Below are 18,711 nucleotides of genomic sequence, written 5' to 3' on the forward strand. Positions count from 1 at the left end.
TTGGCGTGCTACCAAATATCTGAGGATGGCTGCCAGAGGCGGGGCTTAGGGAGAGGGCAGTCATTGGTTGGGGGCAGTATGACCCAGAGATCAGTGATTGGTTACTACTAAGAAAGACAGATCAGAAACTAAACTGATACTGATTTTTTCTATACTGAGGATTCCCGGCCTGGCGACGGGGAATATTCATGAGCATGTGAATCCATGCCAGACCCATGCTGGAGAACAACAGTTACAGGTAAGTAACTTGTTCCTTATTTCCCCCAAGATTTATCTGGGCCTAGTTGTATTTAAATAAACAATTTAATTTTACAATACATAGTGTTTTAGTGTTTCTTTGGACCATTTGTATTACAATTTCACTTGTACTGTTTCTACAGCCCTTTCTCCCTCCTAAGATAAGCCTGGCTGCTCTGCTTACGCTGCCATGTACTCAGGTGGTAAAGCCTTATACTAAGAGTGGAGTCTTGTACTGCCTCAGTTGAATGGTTCTAGTAAACCCTTAGTTGGACTTCAGAAAAACTGTCCTAACAAGGACCTAAGGAAGCCCAACTGGTATCAAGAGACCAGAGGTGGTGCTGTTTAGTGCGCACTGATACTGTAAAGTGCCGCTGAACCGGAAAGAGCCTGTTGCTGCTGACAACCTCCGAATTGCTGCCACAGGAGTCTTCCAGACGTCCTCCCTTTTGTCCCCACGACTGAAGCTCAGGAACCCAGGGTCTGCACCACTGCAACAAGACAGAATCTAGGGTATCGGCTAATCTTATGCCCATAAATAATGTCCCCATATATATGGTCACTGGCAAAGGCCATAGGCAACATTTATGGGGATAATCTATGGGGTGAATGGGAGCAGGGGTGTCCCCTGCTCCCTTTAAAAAAAGAGGGGGGTTGCAGGGGTGTCCCCCGCAGTTTCCATGGGTTAATATTGCCGCCAGAAAAAACGGTGCCTTTCTTGTATGGCAATATTTTTGAGGGGATATTAACACATGGAACCACTCTTCAAACCAGAAGTACTGTTCAGACATGGGGTACTTACCTCATTGTCTCGTTAGCTGTGCTCTTCTCAGTTGAGAATTGCATTAGCTTACTTGTTAGAGTTGGTTCTAACTCTGCTTTCCACAGGCTTCACAGCTTGTGAGCCTACAAGTGATTTCTACAAAACTCTCTAACTTTGTGCAAGACTTTTATTTTCTAAGAAGTGCCTCTGCTCCATAGACTGCTCCAATTGACTTTGGCTGTCCTGGCTCCCTTCAGACTCTTCTAGTCCATTGACTTTGATATTTCTGTCCCTCATAGGTGGTAACTTGTTTTAGACTGTTATTGCTGGGAAAGGCTTGTCTAGATGTCATTGGAAGATTTAAGCGTCCTCACCTATACTGAGAACCTGTTTAATCTTGTTTTCCTTTCTGCAACCTCAGAATTTACTGTCCTTGTGAATGAAGTCACCTCCGGGTGTAGCAAGTGTGTAAACGCATCTCTAATTATTCACTAAGCTTATTATGGATGTTCTCAAAGTATTTTAAAGTATATTTTATTGTTACATACATTTCATTTTTTTAAGGAATGCCTATTTAAAAGTTGATAAATAACTATAACGGAAACCTTGCGTGTAAGTGTTACTTGATTACTTGTATTGCCATCTTTAGCTTCAATGGAATGTACTATGTTGCATTGGCAGGGGGGCTTCTACTGAAGTTGCTTGGACAACAAAAAAGATGGCAGAGATCCTTCATGCCAAAGGGCCCCCTAAAAGCAGAACCTCCATCGCCAAATCGAATTATGCCCTAACATTTCGATTAGGGAGTCCCAGGTAGGACAGTGACACACAAGACTAGAATAAACTTTGTTTTGGCTCTACGCCTCCTGGAGTTGCTGGATACTGGAGGAATCTCGCGCTTTACTCCTTTACTGACACGGTTGGATGTCTTGGATGTCAATTTTCAGCCATGAAGAGTGCTAGTTCCTGTAGGCTTTTTTCGAATGGACACTTTGTAAACCACATCAATAAAACCTGTTCATTTGAAACACAACCTGTTGCTACGTATCATTGCTCAACCTCTACACAAAGCACAACCCAATAAGCACAACAATGAATGAACTGTCTAACTGCTCTCTTTTGCAGAACTATGGTCCACCTAACATTACGGACTTGCACCCGTACGATCACAAAACATTCCTCCCCCACTGAATGCTTTCCTTGTAGCATATATTCCTTACTTTTCAATCAGCCTATCCTCCTAGTTTATGTTGTTTCCTCCAGCAGAGAAATCCACTGCATGGAATAGCCTTGGCGCTCAACCTACTACGTGGGTTATTTGGCGCAGTATAAAAGCCTATTAACGTTAATGGCTACTTCCGGCTATAAAGTGGCCACCACTCTCGAAGACAAACTGCATTACAAAATAGACCCACTTAGAATGTGGGGTTTTGTAGTACTCTTGCCTTAGTCACTATAAGGCCTACCAAAGCAGAGCGTACCAAATAGCGGCTGTCCCCAGTAAGTTAAGGAGACGGTGTCCCGCTGTATATCTGTTCCGTTGCCTCATTGCTAGGTCCGTGTCCAATCAATACCATGATAAAGGGCTCAGAAAACGGAGACTTCAGCTCTCAGTCGCTGGACTCTGCAAAGTGTGTGTGTTTTATGGGAGGTTCAGAACGGCAGGATCTATGGCGGGACAAGAGGCCCATGCAGTTTGACATTCTTGCAAACAAGACCAACCTGGTAGTACTGAACTGCAACTTTTAATGTTGCAATGCATCTCTCACTAGGTGGAAGATTGCCTGGCAGGTGCTTGGAGCACTATGCTGAATTACGGTGCCCTGGAGGGAGGCAGGGAGGGAGGAAGGGAGGGAGGGAGGGAGAACCAGGTTTTGGGAGCATATTCAGTTGGAGCGATTCCAAGAGCGCTGCAGCACCACTAATTTGAGCAAGTCTGCTTAACTGGAAGGACACCTTGCCATTCTGTCACTGATTCTCTTGCCTTTTCTTTCCAGACAAAAGGAGAAATGAGGAAGAACCACAGGCTGGTAAGTAGCTTTTTCATTAAACCAAATGACACAATGGCATTCCTTTTATTTTCTTCCTGGTAATCTTTGTTTCAATGAAAGTGGCTGAGGCAGAAAGTTGCAATTGAAATTAAGTGCTTTGTGTGTTGAAACCTGCCAAGGGACTGGGGACATCTTTCCCACGGTTCTTGTTTTTTACATTTCACTCGCGCAAACTCCTTATTCTCTCCAGCAATCCCCATATGCACTGCTCTCGAGTTCACACCACCGAGATTTCTGCTAATATCAGGAACCGCAAGAAACAAGCCAATCTCTGGTTTCTCTCCTGTAGAAAATTGGCTTCTTCAACCAGCAGTATGCAGACCAGCTGAACATGGAGGAAACCGCTACTGAGTATTTGCAGAGGAATTTCAATCTCCCCTACCAGGATGCCCGAAAGTGCCTGGGACGATTTGGGCTTGAGAGCCATGCGCATACCATCCAAATCTGCAAACTGTCAGGTACGCTGGGGCCTAGAGGCGGGACGAACAAGCTCTGTAACCCTGAAATGTATCTGAATATGAAGAGATGTTTGTGAAGCGCTGTCAGGGAGCCAAGAGCATGCTTGACCGCAGAGTAGGTGAGGGCAGCCATGGCCTATGCAAGCTTTCTGCTCTCGGGAGCATGCTTGACCAAAGAGTAGGTGAGAGCAGCCATGGCCTATGCAAGCTTTCTGCTCTCTGGAGTATGCTTGGCCAGAGTAGGGGAGGGAAGTCGTGGCCTATGCAAGCTTTCTGCTCTCGGGAGCATGCTTGACCAGAGTAGGGGAGGGAAGCCATGGCCTGTGCAAGCTTTCTGCTCTCAGGAGCATGCTTGGCCAGAGTTGGGGAGGGAAGTCATGGCCTATGCAAGCTTTCTGCTCTCGGGAGCATGGCTGTCATCGAAAGCTGTGGGGCATATGGCAGCTGTTGGTAACCCTGATACAAGGCAAGGAGGGAAGAAGTGACTTGGTACAGGACTCGTAGTGACAGTCCGGTAACCCCATGGTGAGGCTAGCTGGGAGCGATGACACATCATTAGAGGTGGGCTAGCAACAAGGTGTGATTGGCAGTCCTTGTGAGGAATGTACAGGCAAGGTGGCTACAACTCCTTTATTCAAATCCTACCTGCCACCCTACCTTGCCCTCTGTGTTGTACACATACTGCCTCCCTCCCTTGCCCTCTGTGTTGTACACTTCCTGCCTCCCTTGCCCTCTGTGTTGTACACATACTGCCTCCCTCCCTTCGCCTCTGTGTTGTACACATACTGCCTCCCTCGCCTCTGTGTTGTACACATACTGCCTCCCTCCCTTTGCCTCTGTGTTGTACACTTCCTGCCTCCCTTGCCCTCTGTGTTGTACACATACTGCCTCCCTCCCTTCGCCTCTGTGTTGTACACTTACTACCTCCCTCCCTTGCCTCTGTGTTGTACACATACTGCCTCCCTCCCTTTGCCTCTGTGTTGTACACTTCCTGCCTCCCTTGCCCTCTGTGTTGTACACATACTGCCTCCCTCCCTTCGCCTCTGTGTTGTACACATACTGCCTCCCTCCCTTCGCCTCTGTGTTGTACACATACTGCCTCCCTCCCTTCGCCTCTGTGTTGTACACATACTGCCTCCCTCCCTTTGCCTCTGTGTTGTACACTTTGCTACCCTCCCTCTGCCCCGCTTGTGTTGTACACATACTGCCGCCCTCCCTTGATGTACACTTCCTGCCTCCCTCCGCCTCTGTGTTGTTCACGTACTGCCTCCCTCCCTTGCCTTCTGTGTTGTACACTTCCTGCCTCCCTCCCTTGCCTTCTGTGTTGTACACTTCCTGCCTCCCTCCCTTCGCTTCTGTGTTGTACACTTCCTGCCTCCCTCCCTTTGCTTCTGTGTTGTACACATACTGCCTCCCTCCCTTTGCCTCTGTGTTGTACACTTTGCTACCCTCCCTCTGCCCCTCTTGTGTTGTACACGTACTGCCGCCCTCCCTTGCCCTCTGTGATGTACACTTCCTGCCTCCCTCCGCCTCAGTGTTGTACACGTACTGCCTCCCTCGCCATCTGTGTTGTACATATACTGCCTCCCTCCCTTTCCCTCTGTGTTGTACACATACTGCCTCCCTCCCTTTGCCTCTGTTGTACACTTCTGCTACCCTCCCTCTGCCCCTCTTGTGTTGTAACCGTACTGCCTCCCTCGCTTGCCCTCTGTGTTGTACACGTACTGCCTCCCTCCCTTGCCTTCTGTGTTGTACACTTCCTGCCTCCCTCCCTTCGCTTCTGTGTTGTACACTTCCTGCCTCCCTCCCTTCGCTTCTGTGTTGTACACTTACTGCCTCCCTCCCTTCGCTTCTGTGTTGTACACTTACTGCCTCCTGTTAGGTGAGATTGACTTGTGGCTGCTTTCCTCCCATGGACACCCTTTCATTTAGCTTTTTTTGATTGTGAGTTGAGTAAAGCCTTCTTCTTCCATTCTGCTTATTTTCTGGGGAAGCTGACCACTCCATAAGACTATCCGTACCGAGAGACACTCTCCTAGTGGAATTCTTGTATTTCTGAAGCTGTATACCTTACCTTACATTGAGGAGTGGCTAGGATACTTTGTATCCTTGACATTTTCTTTTGTAGCATTGTGTTTCGGAATGGAATGTATCCAGGATAGGCTGGTAGCAGCCGATCGTTTTCTACTGTGTTGTAAACTTGTTACTTGTACACTATTGCATTTTATTACTTAATGCCATAAAGAGTACATATCCTCTAAAATTACAGTGCCATGACATTTTCGCCTGTCCTTGGGTCACATTGTCCTTTGGCCTGCCCTTTTGGTGTGGAATTGCCATATATGGAATGCCCTTTTCTGGGGGGAACATTTCTGCTTTCCCAGGCAAAGTGCAGTCTTTGTGTGTGGCCTGATGTGGGGGACTGGGACAGCCTGGTCCCAGCCCACATTTGACTTCCTGAGTGTCTGCTGTTGGGCAGAGTGTGTTGCAAGAGGCTTTCCATGATTGGATAGCCACTGACAGTTGGAATGGTGAAGATCATTACCATTGGTGGGCCTCAGCGTGCTTCCAATCCATATCTTGCGTGAAAGGACTCCTGCAGCCTTAAACAGATTGTTGGAGCCAAGACCATTACAGAGAAGTGCAGCCCACTGACGACCATTCAGCTGGCGACCATTGCCTCCAGCCACGTCCTGGCGCAGCCCTACTCCGCTATCCTAATCGCAAGATTCCCCTCGTCGGTGTTCAACCTCCTGGGGGGATCTTAGATGAAAGAGGGCTCCTGCAGCCATTGGACAGATCATCATTGGAGCCAGGTCCACTACAGAAGTAGAGCTGCCAGTTGATGACCCCCGCTGCTGACCAGCACCCTGCTCCTCTGTCAAGATCTCAATAAGACCCTGGTCTGTGCTTCGACCCCTGGACAGTGAGATAAAACAATCTAGACCACTGCTTGAGGAGCCATGCCTGCTGAGCTTTTGGAAGTGTACAAGGCCACCTGGTGGACTGAACAGCTCTCTCCTGGGTTACCTCATCTGCAGCCATTGCGAGTGCATTTTTGGAACTTGGTTTAACTTGTGCTATAAGAAGCTGTGCAGGGCCTGCTCCTTTGTTCGCAACTGAATATAGCCTGTCGCCACCCAACTGTGATATCTCCAGTTAGAAACGGTCTTCGTTCCCTTGAGGTCTCCTGAGGACGCCTGCTCTACAGAAGTCTTAGTCCGTTCGTGGCAAGGGAAATGACCATCTAGCCAGCCTCTGGAAATACAGGTACTACAACCAACCAAGACCAAATCCCCTGCCAGAAACCTACCTCTGCACCATGACCCCTGGGCCTCCCTCAACCAGACCATTCACAGAAGGACGTGTCGCCAATGGAATCTGGAACCTCTGAAGTGGTCTCTGGGAAAAATCTGAGTAAGCTGGGGTGGGTTAACATGCATGTTTCTTTCCCCCTATCCTCTATAGGGTTACATTGGAGTAAAGTCCTGCCCCTAGCTCTCTCTTGCTCGACTCAGATTAGTTGTGGTCTAGTCTAGGATCCCCTGGAAAGCCTACCTTAGTATTGTGAGGAGAGCTACTTAACTGAACTTTTCCTACCTATTGGAACTTTGAATTTTAACCACTGTCACATCCAATCCAATAGAAAAATTACCTGCAAAGTATATCTTTTTGAGCTGATTACTCTATGGCAGTATGCCCCATTCCTTCTCAGGGCTGGATTTACTAAGTGTTATTGGACTCTTAGTGTTACTCTTTTGTTTCTATAGTTTTTTCTGAATCGGATTACTTACCTGTATTGCACTGGTTCTGAATCAAATGCTTTTCTCTTACCACAAGTGAATGTGTATATGTATTTTATTGTAGTTGGGTGACAATACATATGTAGAGGTTTCATAAATTAGTGTGTATTTTAATCATTGTATATTTGTGTACCTCTGTCTACCTGGAATTATTGTAATGCTGTCTCTCGTATTCTAAGCCTTGTCGCTCTGCTACCTAACTTGACTTAAATGTCTTTCCTCTTCACCATAATAGGGTGGCCTCCCACAATCGACCCCAGGGTGCTCAGCAGTGGTATAAAGTCTTCGGCGCTCAGGGTAGAGCAACTGCAATGATCAAATAGTTCTTGATACACAGAACTCTAATCTTTAAATGTTGTAGGCCCGTACACTTTGCATAACCTGCATTATATCATGAAAACATGCATTACTTCTACTCTTGCTCTGCAAAAAAGTTGAATACATGAAAAAGTTGTGTTCAGAGACCCGTTTACTTTCTGGTAACAAAAGTGACTTAGTGCAGAAACTGAAAATCCGGACTCCATGAAAAATGCCTTACCTGTTGCTATTGGTGTAGATGGTTCTGGGGCAGAGCACGGCAGTAGTAGTAATGGTCCTGTTCTCCTGCATGGGGTCTAGCATGGATTAGTCAGGCTGGGAATCCTTGGTAAAAGAAAAATCAGTTTGTTTCATTTCTGAACTGTTTTTCTCCTAACTACCAATCACTGAGCTCTGGGTCTGACTGCCCTCCACCCAAGCCCCTCCTCTGGCAGCCATCTTCAGATTTTTACTGCACGTACAAGTGTTCGGAGTCCTCGTGCTTGGCTCTCGAGCTTTTACTGATTTTTGTGGAGCTAATCTCTATTTCGAGGGTATTGTCCTCCGACGTATTCCACATCTTTGACAGTGATTACCACAGCTGTGCTGCTTCGGAATACTTTTTTGGCGTCCTGCGTCGATGACGTCGATACGCTGCCTCGAGGACCTCCTCCGACGGCCGACGTCACCAGATGTTATATGTAGGACACACGACGCCCGTAGCCTCAGTTCTGTTTTTATTTTCTGCGAACATGTTTGCTTTGAAATCTCGGCGCGCCTCGGTTCTTGTGTATCGGTTCTTCCGAATATTGTAAGTTCTACGAGAAAACGTCTGTCTTCTGCTACCCTGAAGTCGGGCTTCAAGAAGTGTTGGGACTGCGGTTCCAAGATGTCTGACGGACCCGCACGACGTCTGCCTCTGGTGTCTGGGCACGCCACTTATGACTGCAACGAATGCCAGTCTTTGATGTCGAAGGCCTTGCGGGAGCGGAAGAAGCTGGAATTTCGACAGACGATTCGAGGGGCGACTCTCCATGTCGGCGTAAGTCCCAGGGGTCTCGTTCCAGGAGTGGGTCCCGCCAATTCTCTGTCTTTTCAAGGCATGCAAGGAAGCGCCGTCGCCTTCCCCCTCCTCGTCTGAGGACTCCGCCAGACGGCGGGTTGCTTGTCCCACCAAGCATTTATCTCCGGAGGAATGGGGCGCCTTCCGTAAGGAGATGTTGGCGATTTCTAAATCGCAGGGCACTGTACCGGCCGCGCATTCGAGAGGAGCCGGTGAGGAACGCTCTAGAGCCACCGCTCGCAAGCCTTCGGGCTCGGGTGGTCGGTGCGATCACCGAGAACCTTCGAGGTCTCGGACAAGGATCGCCTTCGTGCCCGCTCCAGGTCCCGGTCCTCGACGCCTGTGAGACCTTCAAAGAAGGCATCGACGCCGTCGGCGCAATGTCCGTCGAGGGAATTTCTTGAGGCTCCGAGGAAGCAATCGGCGCCGAGGCTGTCGAAGAACACGCTTAGGGCTCTGTCCTCGAAGCCGCTGTCGAAGTCGTCAACGCCACTCCCATCGGCGCCCTCGACGCCTTTTGAGGAATGTTTGCCGTAGGTACCCTGGAGAGCTGTGGAGGCTCCTAGGAAGGCGCTCAGCAAGTCTGTGTGGCCTGTTTTCGACCCCTACTCTATTCCTCCTCCAAGGGTGGAATTGTTCCAACCCTTGGAGTACATTTCTGAGGTTGAGGAAGAATCTGAGGAAGAGGTGCTTCCTGGGGTACCTGTTGTAAGGGCATATCCAGCTGGAAGACCTGGGTCAGTCTTTGCACGATGCTAGTGGTCTGGATACCTCCCCAGAGGTTGAGTTTTGCAAGCCTGAGCCTGGTACGCATGCTGACTCATCCTACAGGCGCCTCATGTCGAGGGTGACAGAATATCTGGTTGGTCGGCTCCATCTGTGGATTTTCTGCATGATGACCTCGCAGGTTTTGGACCAAGTTTCACCCACTGACCCGGTGTTGCCATTTCACATGGCCTTACAAAGAAGGGTGGCGGCGGCGTGCACTGCTCCGGAGAGTCTCCCGGCAGTGAACAAGTCTTTGCCGAAAAAATACCGCCCAGCCAGTGGTGACCCCTGCTACTTGTCTACGCATCCTACACCGGAGAGTTTGGTGGTGCAGGCGGCTACGGCCCCAGTAAAGCAGGCTACGTACCCTACAATCCCCCCTGACAAACGCTTTGACGGCTGGGCGAAGAAAGTATTTTCTTCTGGGGGTATGGCTTTAAAGGCAGCCAACTCAGTTTGTGCCCTTGCAAGATTCACGCACACTGTGTGAAATTGTGTGTCGTTGGCGGCTGAACATATTCCCGAAGGGGAGGAGCGGGATGGTTTTCTTGCCCCTGTTCAGGATGGCAAGGATGCCATGTGTGAGTCTGTTCAGTCGGGTTTGGACGTGGCAGACTGTCAGCTGGTCCATGGCGGCGAGCACTGTGATGCGCAGGTTTGCGTGGTTGCGGAAGTCGGGGTTTGCTCCTGATGTACAGTCCCTGCTTCTCAAGATGCCCTTCGATGGTGTCCATCTTTTTGGCAGTAAGGCTGACGAGAGCCTTGAGAGGTTGCAGACCTCCAAAGCTCCAGCGAAGTCATTGAGCGCTGCAGTATGTCAACCTCCGCCTTTTCGTCCTAGGGGACAGCAATGGAGGGGAGGTTCCTTTCAATACTACTTTCTTTGGTAGATCGAGGGGCGCTGCCAGTCAAAGGGGCCAATGCAGGAGTGCCAGATGTGGAAAACCAGGTACTCGAGGTGCCAAAGCTGCTCAGGCAGTTACCTCTTTGCCCTCAGGCACTGCCGCAGCCGCTTCCGCTCAGTCATGAGGCCATGTCCCATGGTTCGCTGGTTGGGGGAAGGTTGGCGCAGCATCTTGTAGAATGGCGTGCCATTACTTCAGATGTGTGGGTTCTGGAGCTCATAGCCCATGGCTACTATCTTCCTTTCCGGCAGAGACCTCATGACAATCCACCGGGGAAGCTCTCTTTAAAGAGTCTGCATCTGCTCCTTGTGCAGGAAATCAAATCCCTGCTGGAGAAAGGCGCCATAGAACTGGTGCCTGAAGCAGAGAGGAACAAGGGATGGTATTCCCCATATTTTTTGATCCCGTAAAAAGACTGTGGATTGAGACCCATCATGGACTTGCATGGTTTGAACAAGCTCCTCAGGAAGGACAAGTTCAAGATGGGTACTCTTTCTCAAGTCCTCCATGCCCTTCAACTTCAGGACTGGTTGGTGTATCTCGACCTCAAAGATACTTACTTTCACGTGCCGATTCATCCCAGGCACAGGCAGTACCTGAGGTTTGCGGTTGGCGATTCGCATTTTCAGTTTCGGGTCCTGCTGTTCGGATTGACCTCCGCCCGAGGCTCTTCAACAAGCTGATGGTGGTGGTGGCAGCGTATCTCAGGAAAGAGGGATTCACGTCTACCCCTACCTGGACGATTGGTTGATCAGGGCGCGCTCTCCCGAGCTAGTCCTGGATCATCTGTCAGTCACCTGCCACTCCCTTCACAGGCTGGGCTTCTCCCTCAACTTAAAGAAATCCCACTTGACACCTACCCAGCGGCTCCAGTACATCGGAGCAGTGCTCAACACATCCCTGAGGCAGTGTTCGCCTCCCCAGGTGAGGGCTCGCCACATTCTGCAGATGGTGGACAAATTTCAAGTGCCCAGAGTCTCCCGGCGTTCGAGTTCTTGAGATTGCTCATCCTCATGGCATCCTACATTCTACTCGTGCCAGAAGCCAGGCTGCGGATGTGATCTCGGGAGTGGGCACTCGAGATGCAGTGGTCGCAGTTTTCTGGCAGGATGTCGGACCCCGTTCATATTCCGCCCTCGGTCGCCCGTTCAGAGGTGCTCCATTTTGGCAACCATGGCCAGAAGTGACGATTGTGATGGACGCATCCCTAACGGGTTGGGGTGCTCATGCCAATTAGCTGACGGCCCGCGGTCGTTGGTCTCCGTCGGAGTCCAGACTCAACATTAATCTGTTAGAGCTGCGGGCTGTCAGGCTAGCCCTGAAGGCTTTTCTGCCGTCTGTATGGGGGAAGAATATCCTGATTATGACGGACAAAATATTGGACAAAGCTGCCTATATTCAGATACAAAAACACCTTGACTTGTATAAGCTCCTAGGAGCAAGACAATCTGGTTTCCGTCCACTTCATGGAACAGAAACCGCCTTCATTGATTTAAAGACGCAGGTCGACGAGCTGAGGGATGGAGGAGGAACTGCACTTTTGCTCCTACTTGATCTCTCAGCAGCATTCGACTTGGTCGATCACAAGGTACTCTGCAAACACCTGGACTCTGCTGCCCATTTCTCTCCTGAGGCCATCAAATGGCTAGAATCTTTCCTCAGCGAAAGAACAGTGAGAGTTTTTTCCCCTTCGGCCGCAGCTGACCCTACCCCTATATTATGTGGCGTTCCCCAGGGTTCCTGTGTCTCGCCTACCCTATACAATAGCTTCACCAAACCCTTGTTCGATGATCTAGACCTTCTGGGTATCACCTACACTAACTATGCAGATGTTACACAAATTCTCCTCCCGCTTTCTGGAGATCATAGGAAGGACTCGGAATTGGTGAACAGGGTATATCTCGTTGTTCAAGCATGGATGGCCACACATGGCCTGTGCTTGAATGACAAGACGGAGTTGATAATCCTGGGAACACATATGAACACCAAAAAATTAGGTCAGGAATTCTCCTCCTTCAATATTGATGGAAATCCTATCAGGGTCTCCAAGGCAGTAAAAACCCTCGGTTTCTACTTGGATTCCACACTATCATTCGACAAACAACTAAAATCCTTGGCCTCCACCACCGCCTACACCTGTAAACTGATAAGAGCAGGCAAGCCTTTCCTCTCTAATGACAGTTGCATGATCTTGGCTAGAGCACTTGTCCTCTCCAGGATCGACTACTGTAATGCCCTTTACAGTGGCGCCAACAAATCTACCATCCAGAAATTTCAAAAGCTCCAAAACAATGCTTTAGGAGCAGCGCTTGGCATAAATAAAAGAGCACACATCTCCACCATTAGACGTCAACACAAATGGCTATCTACAAACCACAAAATTCAATTAAAAATGATCTCCTTGACACATAAAGCTCTTAACAACGCCGCCCCAAGTTACCTCACGAACAAAATACAAAAAAAAACCTCCATCAGACCTATTAGAGTTACCAACACTAACTGTCTGGTAGTACCTAGATTTAAACTTACCACGGTCGGTGGGAATAGTTTCCCTGTGAAGGCGGCTAAAACCTGGAATCTATTACCCAACAATCTAAGAGCAGATCAGCCGTACCCACTATTCAGAAGGAATGCTATCCAATATCTTATCTCCAACGACCACTAGATATAGGTTTATAGTATTCCCAGACCTGACACTTGTCCCTCTCCTCTGTCTCACGATATGTTATGCGTACCATCTTCTATGTAACTCATCGACCTGCACGATGATGGTCCTGCACATTTGTATACTATTACTTATCTTGTATAGTATGTATAACCTATATAATATCTATAATATCCATTACTGTATCTTGTATAATATGTATAACTTTTACTGTATCCTGTATAATCTGTAACGATGTAAGTTTTGCATTATCTTACCTGCTGCGCCCTTCTACCTATGGGTCTGGAGCGCATTAGAAATAAAACAAACAAACAAACAATACAGTGGCCATGCACTACCTCAACAAAAAAAGGGGGGGGGGGCAGGGTCACTCTCACTGTTCAGAGAGGCGATGCAGCTCTGGTTCTGGGCCATCCAGCAGGAAGATTCAATCTCAGCAGTTCATCTGGCCGGAGACGAAAACGCGGCGGCAGATGCTCTGAGCAGGCAGAGCATGGTCTCACACGAGTGGGAGCTGGCTCAGTAAGTTCTTTTGGAGTGGACGACCCGGCAGTGCAGCCCAAGCCAGCCAAGGGGTCCGACCTGCCCATGGTGAAGGCCCAGGTGCACCAGTCGTCATCGTCCCTCGAGTTGGTGGTGGCCTCACTCTCGAAGGCCGCAGGGACAAAACCCACAGGGTGTCCCTCAGGCCCCATGGGGAACCCTTTCTCCGAGGAGGGAGTCTTCATTCAAACCCATTGAGAGAACACCGGAGAAGACGATGCTGACCATCTCCCCCTAGGCTATCCCCCCTGGATGCGAAGAAGGGGCGGGGGGCGACGGGGAAAGCCTCCAAGTTATGGACATCTCTTTGGCAGAGGAGTAAGTGCTTGCTTACCTCCAGACCATCCAGGAGGGCAATGGTGACCAGGATGATGCTGGAGTCTCGCCCCGTGAGGAAGGCGACGACGATAGCGACTGAGAAGACTGGGATAAGGGCCTCAGGATGACAGTCCTGCCCCTGCGCCTTTGGTTCCGCCTAGAGACCTCTCTCCCTGGATATCCTCTCCACCCTTTATACCCTGGTGTCCGAGATCCAGGGGAGGATGCCGGTGGCCCTGCCGCCCGCTGTTCCAGTGGTGCCGGGCCCGTCCATCCAGGTCGATGTGGGGGAACCTCCGGTCAAGAAGAGGACGAGGCACCCTATGCCACCCTTTACCGCCGCCCCACTGCCCCCTTCCTCCAATGCCCCCGCCCCCATATCTGGATGAGATTGGATCCTTCCATGTCATGATATCCAGTTTCCACCTCTACCGGAGGAAAAGGAGGGATTCTTTTATCGGCGCCGTGAGGACCAAGCGGAAGACCATATTTCGGTCCCTCTCCTGGATGGCATTTGGGATGAAGGGTTGACCCTCATGAAGAACCCTTAGACAGCTCCAGCGAAGCGAGACCACTTGGAGAAGAAGTACAGGGTGCCAGACTCTGCTCCCAAGTGCTCATGATCCCAACCGTCGCCAGACTCTGTGATCTACCCTGCGGCGATGACCGCCAACGCCCTCACGGCTGTGGCAAGATACGACTGGGAGTTGTGGTTTAAGCGTGCCCCTCTGCTGGACTTCGTCCCCAAAGACAAGAGGGTGGAGGTTTTGCAGATCCTCCAAGAAGGCGAGGTGGCGTCGGACCACGCCATCACGGTGGCCATGGACATTACAGACGTGGGGTTCCGCCAGATTGGCATGGGAGTGTGCCGGCGCGGCTGGCTCAAGGCCACCAATCTTCGGCAGGAGGTCCAGACCAGGGTTCTGGACAGTCCCTTTGACAGGGACAGCCTGTTCGGGAAGGCGGTGGATGAATCTCTTGTTAGGGAGAATTCTCTTCTAAGGCTAATTTCCCTTACCTATAGAGACCCCCAGCAGCTTTGCTGGATTTGAAGGGTTTATTTTTTCTCCTGCTAAGTGTGAGACTTTTTCGCACTCTTAGGCATGTTGCTGATGTGTGTTTGAGGCTATTTTCGTGCTTATGGTCTATGGGGTTTTTCTCATCCTCATAGGTATCGTTTTACATGTGTTACACCGCACCCTCAGTGCAGTAACACAGGGGTGTCATAGTGACCCCCAAATATAGACTCCATACCCTGGACTGACTTTACATACCCAGGGCATGTTAAGTCCCCATTGACTTTACTAGTCAATAATTATGAACAAAACCAGTACAACTCATTTTACTATGGAAGTACTGGAAAGGGTTAATACGTTTTCCCTAGTGTTCATTTTTGAGAGATTACTGTCCAGTCCCTCTCTCAAAAGTTTCTGGCTGGTGGCAGTGGTTACTACCATAAATATTCGACCGCAAATATTTCCCCATGGGATTTTCCCATTGTTCGAGGCTACCACTTTTTCTGAAAGCCTCTAACAAACCGCCAGTTTATTTTATTAACTTTACTCCGGTAGGTTTTTATTGCTAGATCTTTGATATTATTTCTTTCTCATGTCTTTCTCTGAAATCCTAACCCGGGTCGGGGGATCCTTTGTTCGTCCTTTTGGCGGGATTCTGCACAGAAGCCCTCCTCTCGGAGCCACTGAGTCTGGGGGAGACCGGATGTGTCGGAGGGGGAATAGGCACCCTGGACAGGGTTACCTAGGCAACCCAATTCGCAATTCGAACCCGAAGAGGAGAGAAGCTGAAGACATCTGCAACAACTGAACCACCGGTGAAGCCCTGCTGCAGATCCTCACCACTTTCCTCCAACGACTCGAAGATCTTAGCCTGAAAGAGTCTTCTTCCCTTGAGCTGGTGGGGCCAACCAGTTCGCCATTCGTCTTCCAGGACCTGCCTTGGTCTACTCGCCAGTGCCCTGCACTCGGAGACCAGATAGCCAGGCACCCGTCGACCACGGCCACGATTTAAAGGAGCGTACCTTTTATTCCGCTTTGGCATCACCGCGGCTGGCTTCATCCCTGGGCAGTGCAGTAACTCGAACCTTTCTCCACAATGAGTCTCTCTTCCTCTGCTGGATCTCCCGAACTGGCAGGAACTATCGCCACCGCAGGAGCCTCTTCCACTTTCAAGGTACATTGTTCCGCCAGGCCTCCCATTTCGTTGGGTACTGCTAAAGGCATTTCAAATCCTTTACTTACCTTCTGGGTTGGCCGCCCCTATCGTCTAACATTGTCTTTTACCTTCTGCAACCGCCTTTTCAAAATCGTTAAACAAAGACTTGACTGCAGCTACTAGAACAGTTTGATCCTGAGCACTTTGCCTTGTACCACTGACTCTGGCACAGGCCTTTTGACTCTGGCTAAATCTGTTATAACTGCCTTCTCTAGATTGCTTTTCACCAAGAAATGTGTTGGTGCACCTAAACTCTTATAACCACCTTTTCCTTCCCCTTTTTAATATTGTGAAGTGCCATTTTGCTCAGTTTTCACCAAAGTATTGCTTATGCTAAAGTACTGCCTTGCCTAACTTGTTCACAATCCAACTGGGAAGTGTTGCCGGTGTGTTTTAGAGTCTAATCCTGTATAACCTGTCCTTTCCCTCCCTTTTGAGAAATTGTTAGTGCCGTTTCTGCTTGGTTTACAATGGGCCGTTTTGCTCAGTTTTCTTTCTTGCTCAAACTTGTCTACAATTCAGTTAGGGAGTTGTGTATACTTTTCTTGACTGTTTTAACTTGCTTTAATGATAGTGATTTGTGTGTGGAACTAAGAATGTATAAAATAAATATATATATTCTTTTTGATACAAAGATTTGGTCAGTGTTTCCTTGTCGGCATCTCGACTCTGCAGCCCACTTCTCCACGGGCACCATCAAATGGATCGAGTCCTTCCTGAGTGAGTGAACCATCAGTCTTCTCCCCCCCTCAACACCCGCCGACCCAACACCTATCCTATGCGGTGTCCCCCAAGGGTCTTGCGTCTCGCCTAACTTCTACAATATCTTCACTAAGCCACTGTTCGACGATCTGGACCAGCTGGGTATCACCTATACTAATTATGAAGATGATGCCCAGATTCCCCTCCCACTTTCTGGGGATTACAGCGTGGACAAGGGCTTAGTGAACAAAGTTTACCTTATCATCCAAGCATGGATGGCCACTCATGGCCTGTGCTTGAACGATGATAAGACTGAACTTATAATTCTGGGCTCGCAGGCTAATATTAAAAAACTAGGCCAAGAATTCTCATCATTAAATATTGACGGGAACACCATCAAAGTCTCCAAGGAAGTCAAAACTCTTGGATTCTACTTGGACTCCACACTGTCCTTTGATAAACAGGTCAAATCCCTCACCTCTGCCTCTGCCAAGGCCTACACCTGTAAGCTACTCAGAGCTGGTAAGCCGTTCCTCTCTGACAATAGCTGCCGGATCCTGGCGAGGGCTCTAATACTCTCCAGAATTGACTACCGTAATGCCTTATACAGCGGTGCCAATAAATCTACCATCCAAAAGCTCCATACACTTCAGAATAACGCCCTAAGAGCGGCCCTAGGCATAAACAAGAAAACTCACATCTCCTTGAGACGCCAACATAAATTGTTATCCACATCTAACAAAATACAACTAAAAACACTCTCCTTGACCTACAAAGCCCTTAATAACGTACCCCCCCAGCTACCTTATAGATAAACTCCAGAGAAGAACCTCTCTCAGACCTACCAGAACTGGGAATGTTAACTGTCAGACCATACCCAAATATAAGCTCTCCACTATCGGGGGCAATAGCTTTACTGTCAAGGCAGCTAAACTCTGGAATTCACTGCCTCAGGATCTTAGAGCAGACCAACCCTACCTACATTTCAGGAAAAAGGTAATAAAACACATCATCACTACTGACCCCTAGTCTCCCATTACCCACTGGGGTCCTGCCCAAATCCAAAGAGACCTGTCCATCCTGCATTAATTGTGCACTACTGCGTTAACTCTGAAGACCTTGTGTAATGTAACCAACCTGGGAGCCTAAGTGTTACATGAAGGGCCCCATTTTTGGCATAGATATCCTCTGCACAGTGTCTATCGCTTATCTCTGTAACTACATTGGCTATTCCCCGTCTTCGCCTCTATTCTGTACATTGTGTATATCTTGTATTCATGTAAATATTGTATTTCTCGTTACTATGTAATTACCGTATCCTGTGTATATTCGTAACCTTTGTAAGCTTTGCATTTCCATATTGTTGTGCCCTTTTACTCACGAGTCTGGTGCGCCTAACAAATGAATAAGCAAACAAACAAACAAACTTGTCCCATAGTATTGTAGTCCTATTGTGTAAACCCTGAATCCTGCTAATCTCCCTCTTGAGATAAGTCTGACTGCTCAGCCACAGCTACCAACTAAATCTGTGTGGTACAGACTGATACCAAAGGGGATTTATTGCATATACCTGTAGTCCTAATCTTCGGTAGTGCTTCATAAGGGAACTGCATAGGATTCTGCCTAACACCTCTCCAGGCCATCAAGGCGGACACAGAGACTGCACGTGCCCTAGGCACGCTACAGCAACGACGGCCGTCTGGCTGGACTTTGAGGGGTTTCGGCGGGGGCTGCTCTTCTTACTGCCAACCGCTCCTTGGCCCAAGAAACCAACAGGGGCCGTTTCAAGGCTTTTGGAGGCGGGCACCATTGTCTGCAGGGACCGCAAGGTGGCCTGTCTATCTCCAAGCATGAATTAAACGGCCAGGATGTCGGGCCCCCACCCATGCACCCCGATTTGAGGCCG

General features: G+C 49.1%; 1 protein-coding gene across 4 annotated transcripts in view; it reads left to right on the top strand.

Moving 5' to 3' along the window:
* The window catches only part of ABCF1 (ATP binding cassette subfamily F member 1), a 1,170,658-nt gene that overhangs the window by 976,235 nt on the left and 175,712 nt on the right, over positions 1-18,711 (top strand). For all 4 annotated transcript variants that reach the window (XM_069635350.1, XM_069635348.1, XM_069635351.1 and 1 more), the window contains 2 exons: positions 2,998-3,030; positions 3,341-3,509. In XM_069635350.1, the coding sequence (XP_069491451.1) occupies positions 2,998-3,030; positions 3,341-3,509 (202 nt within the window). The remainder of the gene's footprint in view (positions 1-2,997; positions 3,031-3,340; positions 3,510-18,711) is intronic.

This window comes from Ambystoma mexicanum, chromosome 13 (assembly GCF_040938575.1).
Source record: "Ambystoma mexicanum isolate Mex_15411 chromosome 13, UKY_AmexF1_1, whole genome shotgun sequence".
In the NCBI taxonomy this organism is placed as follows: domain Eukaryota; kingdom Metazoa; phylum Chordata; class Amphibia; order Caudata; family Ambystomatidae; genus Ambystoma; species Ambystoma mexicanum.